This window comes from Drosophila tropicalis, unplaced genomic scaffold, assembly GCF_018151085.1.
Source record: "Drosophila tropicalis isolate 14030-0801.00 unplaced genomic scaffold, ASM1815108v1 contig_1190, whole genome shotgun sequence".
Taxonomy (NCBI): domain Eukaryota; kingdom Metazoa; phylum Arthropoda; class Insecta; order Diptera; family Drosophilidae; genus Drosophila; species Drosophila tropicalis.
Window position 1 is genome coordinate 1,720,303 of NW_027172561.1, and position 8,545 is coordinate 1,728,847.

The window sequence follows — 8,545 nt, forward strand, 5'->3', positions numbered from 1 at the left end:
TGATTGCTGTTGCTTGCCTCCAGGTTACCGTGCTGTTGGCCACACAATATCAATAACTATCTAACGCTCCACTATCACACCTCAATAAAGCCACACACAGGAAAAGAGTGGGAGAGGGAAGGGGAAATATCTATATATACGCATTAAACCACAGGCAGCAATTTTTCATTTTCATTTCTCAAATTCATCGGGCAGCTCGTTTGCTTTCTCCATCTCTACCTCTCTTAGCCACCTTCTTTCTCACTCTCTCTCCCTCTCTCTCACTATATTAAGTTTTATCCGGTGCTGTTTTGAAAGTTTTTTGTTTTTTGTGTGTAAATTTTATACAAACTACGTGTGTGTGTGTGTGTGTGTGTGTGTGAGTAAGTGTATATATGTATGTATTCTTTTTTGCATCATCAAAACTTACTAAATTAAAATGGTCAGCGGGGCGTTTTCGTTTCACTAGCATTTATTTTCAATTTGTATGGCATGCTTTTAGGCGCGCACATTCAACTAACATCCTCCTCCTCCTGTCGCACTCCTGCCCTCTTCATCAGTGTATGCTTTAGTTTTTGTTTAGCCACAATTTTTGAACTGAAACTTGGTTTTTCTGTTTTTTGGTATTTCAGTTGCTGCTGTTTCTGGGTCTGGCCCAGCTTGGCATTGCGCTCTCCCTTTTTTATTAAATGCCTGTGAACAGTGAATATCGTTCGTTTGTGTTTGGAATATTGATTAAATTGAAACAAAATGGCCATTGGATTGTACAGAGCATAATGCATTAGGCGCTGATTGCACACACAAATAAAGGGCTCGAACAACAATCGTTGAACTATTACTCCCCACACGCACACATACAGAAAAACAAAACCAAAAACGAGAGTAAACACAAAGTACAAGGAAGTAACAGGAAGTCTACAGGGAGAAAGAGTGAGCAAGGGAGAGAAAAAGGGCAAGAGAAGAGAAAGAAAGGTTAATGGCAATTTATTATTAAAACACGTGTCGACCATTTGCTTATCATTAGGGCAAAAGCAATTTGTTTGTTAATTGAATCAACGAAGAATTCGGCTACTGTTTAAAATTAAACGCCCAACACACAAAAAACAGAGCAAGCACAACAACAACAACAACAACAACAACTACAGCAACAACAAAAAAAGAGTGAAACATTAGCTTAATCATCTGTTAAACCATAAGCCCTTAGGTAGCAGCAGCATGCCAGAAATTGTGAAGGGAATGTAGGGACTGGGACTGAAGACAGAATGAAAAGCACTCAGCTCAGTTTCACGCGCTTGTCGTTAACGCAGCAGCAGCTTCATTTTCCATCCTTCAGCAAAGCCAGACAGAGAGAGAGAGCGAGAGAGCGAGTAAGAACCAAGGAAGTTGTTTGTTAAACTCAGACAGGGACTGCTCTCTTTTGCGTCTCGAGCGCTCCATTAAAAATGCATTTATCATTTGGCATTTGAAAAGCTTCCTTCCTGTTGGCAACCGACTGACACCTAAGACCAACAAAATCCTCCCTTCCACCTCTTATTTCAAATGCAAAAGCCCGTTTCCATCTTTATTTCCATTTTCACACCGCTAAAGCATTTGAGGCAAGCTGTTTGTTTATTTTTTTATTTCTAGCAAATGCACAAATTAAGTTTTGTCAAAGATTAAAACTGAACAGAAAGAGCTAAGCCTAAGCATTGGCTTACTGTTAGCCACATGGGTAACCAGACGCCAGCCTAGACCAAATTTAAATTCTAGGTAAATACTAAACTATGCTCGGAGCACTAACCAAGGTCGATGCCTAGTCCCACACTTTCGAAAAAAACACACAAAATTTAATAAGTATTGGTTGTGCACTTAAGTTGAACTCAACTTGGGCATGTTTAAGCGCTAAACTGTTACTTCCTCATGGCCCCAAACCAAATGGAGGCTAGCTAGGTAGATGGGTTGGTTGGGATTTTTGCAGATAGAGTGCTGCTGCTGGCAATCGATGCAGTTTTAACTAGCAGCCGAGACAAAGGCGTTCCCAAAGTGTTCATAAAAAACACGAGTAAAGCCCAGATCCTGGTCTAAAGTGAAAGCCATGGCAGGCAACTAGGTCGTCCCGAACACACTCCATACACACAAAGACTTTACTTGTATTTGAAATTGCGGCCAACGTCAGGTAAAAGGTGCCACCACATGTGGAGAGTTTTTAAAGAAGGAGACCCCCCCCTCACCACCTGTGTTCTTGTTGTTCTCTATGGCTTTCATGTTTAGCCGCAATGCAGCGCCTGCATAAATTTCATTAGATTTTTGCTTTTGGCTCGCTTTCACTCATCATTCATTGAGGTTTGCCGCCGTTGCTGTTGCTGTTGCCGTTGCCGTTGCCATTGCCACCTTTTGTTTTCATGTCAAATCAATGGGCTTTCAATGCCACAGGCCACCGATTTACCGACCCACCAACCGACCTGCCGACCGACCATAAAGCGGGCAAAAGTGAACATCAGAAACACATACTCGTAAATGGCTTCCTAATGAAGTCATAAAGTGCCCTAAGGCGCGCGCATACACAAACATACATTCATACACACGTTCAGGCACAGGCATAGGATGCCCCGCCATTAAACGCACCTTGAGCCATAGCCAATGCGCTGAGAAGTATGCTAATAAACGTAAACCGTGTGCCATTATGGCCAAGTTGAAGTCATAAAAAAAGGGAGAATCCTAGCGAGTGCCCATGATACATGGCAGCCAATATACTTATATAGTATGACTAAGGAAATGCCCTAAATACAATTTAGATGCATAGATAAGCTAAAGCAATGATATCATAAGATAAAGTCTGATCATTTCAATTCGAAATGCCAATGTTAATGCGAAAAAAAGAACAAGAAATGAATATCAAATTAAAGACGCCGCCAAAAACTGAATTCAAGTACTTCTTTTTATATGTACATATGTATATAAAATATATGTAGGTATATACCAAGTACATGTCGAATACTTTCTCTCAGGGTAGTTTAGGTTGATAGCAATGTGGCCTTTTGGCTTCGCATAGATACTTAACCCACAGAGAGTTTGGAATCTCGATTCCTTTATGAATTTCAGATTTGCCTCAATTTAAATATGTCTAATATGACTTTACTCTTTGCTGGCGAGCTAAGCCATTGAATAGTGAATGCAACTTTAGCCTTACTACTAAGCAAATGAACGATCAACTAGACTTCTATCTATTCATTTAAAACTTCAAGTAGTATACAATATAATTCCCTTTCATTTATTTAAGCAACTTTACTCTTTTACTTTCTAACAATAAAATAGAAATAAATTATTATAGTTAGTTCTGTAAAACTTCATCAACGACAAAACATATCCAATTCTTCTCTCACCTTTAAAATACATTGTGTACTACTCGGAAACTTGATTGATTTAGTCAAATGGTTATAGACTTATAAGGGAAGCTGGGCCGAGCCATTTTACGAAATTTCATGGCACATAGATCCTTTATGTTGAGAAACCCAAAATTTTTGTGGATTCATGTGAAATAAACTTGAATGTGATAGGACCGGCCATGTATACTCTCTGTGTGTGTGTGTAAAAGACAAAATGCAAAGGCCAACCGCGACCTCACAAACACATACACAGCACACTAACCGACATGCACACACATATTTAACATACATAGAAACCAGAAGGTTTACGTGCTAACAATGATAATGACTTTGGCAGCCAAAAAGAATGGCATAGCTAGAGATTTGTTGACAGACTCTCTCTCTCTCTCTCTCTCTCTCTCTCTCTTACTCTCTACCGCTCTCTTTTTCTGTTTCATGCTCTATCTTACTCCCTCTCTAGGTATTCGTTCTATATATTTCTTTTAGTCAGTGATTCGTTCCCATTTCCACTCCCAGTCGCTTTAACATTGAATAGAAAGTGCATCTAAAACGCTTGCACGCCAGAGCGCCATTATCAAAAGCTTTCCTACAAGACTCGTAAATCTTCACTTGCATCACGAGTGCAAAGCTATAATAGATATTTATGTATGTATGTAAGAGGGGTGGGTATAGGGTTAAAGAAATTGAGGTAGGAGAGAGGAGGAGAGAGAGAGAGATAGAGGGATGAGCATTCGTAGATGACCATAAATTTTGATAAATTGTTGCAAAAATACTCTACAAACACACACACATACAGCTTTAAATTGAAGTGCTTAATACCGAAAGCGAACCGGTAAACCAAAGCTAAAACAAATTGTGGCATACACAGACATATACATACAGACATAGAAGAAAAGAAAAAAAGGTGGTTGGGAGAATAGAGTAGAAACACACTCGGGAAAACTACATGAACAATTTGGCATGCAATGTTAGAGAAAAAGAAAACGTTCCAACAAAAACAAGAACAACATGCCGCAAACTAACGACAGAGTCTGCTGTTTTTATTTAGCCTGCTTGTTGCATTTTTTTCTCCATTTTGTGTTTTTTTTTTTTCCTTTTTACATTTTTCGGCTACAGGAAACCTTAAAAACGAGCAACGCTTCAAATTTATGGGCTGCGGAAGTGGCGACTTTTAGTTTTTTGCCAGGTGTCAGACATGCGAATGCAGAACGAGAAAGCCAACATAGAGAGAAAGATAGAGAGAGAGAGAGAGAGAGAGAGAGAGAGAGAGAGAGAGTGAGAGTGAGAGTGACAGTGATGGAGTAAGAGTGGGAAAAGAGAATTTTAGAATCTAGTCCGTTTAAATATAATCCAAACTGTTTTTTGGTTTTGGTTTTAAAAGTCACTTAAACTCTCAGTCTCTCACTATCTGGCTCTTTCTCCCGCTTTCTGTCTCTCTGAAAACCAGTTGCCATTTTTCACTCGCTGGGCTTTGCCTTTCATCTCGCAATCTCATGCATTTCAATCAAATGAAGTCGCATAAAATAATGAAATGGAAATGCTAACGAGAAAGCCATAGATAGAAGAGAAAAGAGAGTGCTAATCGGATTGGCTTATTAGGTGGCTTTATTAGACAGCAATGACGATGCAATGAATACCGACGATGCCAACAGGTTACAGGGGAGCAGGAGGCGGAGGGTGGCAATATTGCAAAGTGCAAGAGTCAACTCGCTAATGAACAGCAGCACGGTGTCAGTTAAATAAGCAGTGTAGGGTAGATTGTGGTGTCACGAGAATCAGTGTACTTATTATCTAATATATTAATTAATTTTCCACAAGACGAAGCAGCAGCAGCTCCAATAACCATTCAATAAGTTGCCTCAATTAGTTAAGCAGTGTCACAAAGTTCTATAAGCACCTGAAAATTTTTTAACTTCGCTGTGTTATGACAATTACAATGCCAATTAGGGTAAAATTTCAAATAATTTTGGTCAAATTTTCCAAAACACTGTTAAGTTGGTCATAGTAGAGTTATTTTCATGGCATACCTACATATGAGCGTCTAATAACATTGTGTATTTAGGTTAGGTATTAAAACTAAGGTTAAATTTTGGAAATAAAATGGAAGTTTAAAATGCGGCAGTTCAACCAAGATTGATAGACACACCTTTCCGCCAAATTTCATACTTCGTGCGATCTGTAGATTTCGAAGATCGGATAAACAGACACCAGTCTTTTCCGACCATTTGGAATAACGTGTTAAGCCTCTTCAGATGTCTCTTAAAAACCTCTTTGTCTTTTCAAATGAATACTTTTTTAGCCTTTTCACATTCCCAGATGTGTCTTCTGAAGGAATTGACCCATGCATATCAACTTGTCTTTTTATAATATTTCTGCTTACTCTTGTAAGCTTTAAAATCTAGCAACCACCATAAATGCAGCCCCATGTGGCAAGAGAGAGAGAGAGAGGGAGACAATGGTAACAGGTGTTTTGTTGGGTTTCTTTCGCCCCCAGCGACGGATGCATTGTGTACGGAGTGCGGTCAATTGTAGTTAGTTTTCTCTCATGGCACTTGTGATTGTGTGCAGCAGTAGCTTTGCAATAGCTCGCCCCATAGGGGCTTCATCTTCGTGGCAATACATTTTCAATAGAATTGCTAAACGTTACCTTCATTCACCCACTCATTCACTTCAATCGTTGGTGACATTAAAGACCAATTAAAACATCATAAAGCTTTGGGTTTAGTTGCAATTAAATGAAATGATATATCCATTAACGAGATTCAGACACGCCCAGCTTATTAAAGCTTGTCGTGACCAACATGGGAATATACATTAGTTCCAATATATTATAGTGCGACAATATGTTTCTCTAAAACTAGGCACGTTCGTTTCTCATATCGTTAAAAAATGTGCTGCCACACATGTCCGCAGGATATTTCTCTTTGTCGCTGGGTGTCCTGCTCATATCCTCATGCCTTTGTCCAGGTAATTGCTCTAGCATATATAGCTACAAATATAACACATTGAGAGTTCCCCCACTATCAAACCCCCTGGCCAGGGTGAACCACCATCAGCGCCCTGGCATAGCACGCCCCGCCCACAACAACAAAACAGGCCCCGCGGGTTTTTTGGGTTCCGAAACAGGAAATTGGCAGAAATTCCATTTTGATGGCGAACCATTTGAATTTTGCATGCGTAATGATTGCATTTTCCAACAACAACGGCATCGCAGGACGCCTCTTTTATTATGCGGAATATTTATTGTGAACGCTTTGAATGGGTCATGAGACCATGCCCATGCCCAGGCCAATGCCAATGCCCATGCTCATGTCCATGTCCATGTCCATCGTTCATTGAATTGGCGTACAAATATTCAGAGCATTAATTCTATAGTTTAGGCAAACACTTCCTTTTCGGAGCAGAGCGATTTGTATTTGGCATTTACACCGGTTAGACAGCCGACAGTGCGGAAGCTATAGATCGGCTGGCCGCACACCGTATCCTTGGCATAGTTGCAGGTCACTTTGAAATAGGTCACATCCTTGATCACATATCGGACAGCCGCACAACCCACATGGGAATTACTCTCAAGAGCCATGACAGCAAAGTGTTGGTAGTATCTGTTGAAGGCAAAGAAGGGTATTGTATGTATAAACGTCAACTTGATTCCATTCCACTCACTGTTGCCTCTTCTTGTCGCATGGATAGAGCTCGACATCCGTTCTGGTCATGTTGTTATGCTCACTCCACCAATTGCGCACACCAATACTAAGGAGCTCCGGATACAGGCTCTCGAGCAGCTCATCCTGCACCAGTCGCGTCATGTTGAATACAATGATATTCTGGCCAGAGTGGGTAAAGTTGTGCGTGTTGCGGCAATCGTCGTGCCTTGCCTGACACATGCGCACATTATAGCTGGCCACAGTGGCCAGTTCATCGCTCCAGTGCATCACAACCATGCGTGCGGCTCGCGGTAATGTAACATTGTTGCCATTTGCCAAGCGATGCCGCCACTCATTGTGATATTTAAGTATCTTATCCACATGCCCGGTGAGATTGACAAATTGTGGCTCATGCATACAACTTCTATGATAATTCTATCAAAACGAAAGAAAAAAACAAAATAGTTAATCTAATCAACCAATCCTCATAAGAGAGACATTTCATACACACATTAAACGACTTTTCGCAAGCCACATGTCGTTTGCCTCGTGGGCACAATGAGGACACACAATAGGGATTATTTTCACCAGGCCTCGATGATACATTTTCCGTCAACGACTTATTTGTAGCCAGGAATCCGATAGGCACAACCTGCTGAGCAGTTGCCAAAACCACGCTGAGCATTAAGACACTAGCAAAATGGAGTAAAACCTTCATGTTATTGACTAGTCAATGAACTGACTTCACAATTCTGCATTCTCTTTCGATTTATAGGGAAACCTTAAAATAAAGCAGATTTCCTATAGCAACGACGTTATTGTACCCTGCAAATCAATTGGTTACTATTATTGAAAAATGTCTATTATTGAAGGGGTTAACTTGAATATACCCATTAATTCTACGACTTACAGGGTACAATAAATATTAAAAATTCAGTTGCAGTGATTGATTGATAGAAAGAGCAGCTGACAGTTGGTTTTGTTACTGGTTCATTGGTAGACAGATTAACTTTAAATACTTATACATTTAGTTAGTTCAATTGCCTTTCATTCGTCAAAATTTAATTGAATTCCTAAGGTAAGCCACTAGGCTTCGAGTATTTGTAATTGTTGAGGAAATATTTTACTGATTGATTTGATTCAATTTGTGTTGATGATGATTCAATTGGCCAAGCAATTAAGAGGCTTAACAGACAAAACTATTAAACAATCTTTGAATTGCTCTTGACGCATATGAATCTGTGTACTTAGGTATGTTTTGTGGGGTAATTACTTAGATAGCCAACACAGATGTTAGCCCTGGCAAATTGCAATCTCTGATTATTATTGGCATGACATCAGCTTTTGCCGGCGTTTGCATATAAATTGTCACGCAACTCACAGCACACACACACACACACACACACACACATACATACACATACAAACACATACAAAAATAATAACAATAAAAAAAAAAAACAGTACAAATAGAGACGTAAAGAAATGCTGTCATCATCATTGTAAATGTCGCGTTTTAAGCTTGAGTGGCTTTGCCAGGACTCATCCTGTTCGGTC

The 8,545-nt window shown here is 39.9% G+C and overlaps 1 protein-coding gene across 1 annotated transcript; it reads right to left on the reverse strand.

The window, feature by feature from the left end:
- Window positions 1-6,534: 6,534 nt before the first annotated feature.
- On the reverse strand, window positions 6,535-7,684 carry LOC137579933 (venom allergen-1). The gene is made up of 3 exons (XM_068293836.1): window positions 7,500-7,684; window positions 7,008-7,423; window positions 6,535-6,946 (listed from the first exon to the last, which is right to left on the reverse strand). Exons 1-3 carry the CDS (start codon window positions 7,671-7,673, stop codon window positions 6,721-6,723), a joined length of 816 nt encoding a protein of 271 aa, XP_068149937.1. The 5' UTR covers window positions 7,674-7,684; the 3' UTR covers window positions 6,535-6,720.
- Window positions 7,685-8,545: the final 861 nt, after the last annotated feature.

Coding starts and splice junctions, on each gene's coding strand:
- LOC137579933 (XM_068293836.1), bottom strand. CDS start 7,673: ATGCTCAGCGTGGTTTTGGCAACTGCTCAGCAGGTTGTGCCTATCGGA. Junction 7,424..7,499: donor CTTGCGAAAAGTCGTTTAAT/GTGTGTATGAAA, acceptor TCGTTTTGATAG/AATTATCATAGAAGTTGTAT. Junction 6,947..7,007: donor TGCGACAAGAAGAGGCAACA/GTGAGTGGAATG, acceptor TGCCTTCAACAG/ATACTACCAACACTTTGCTG.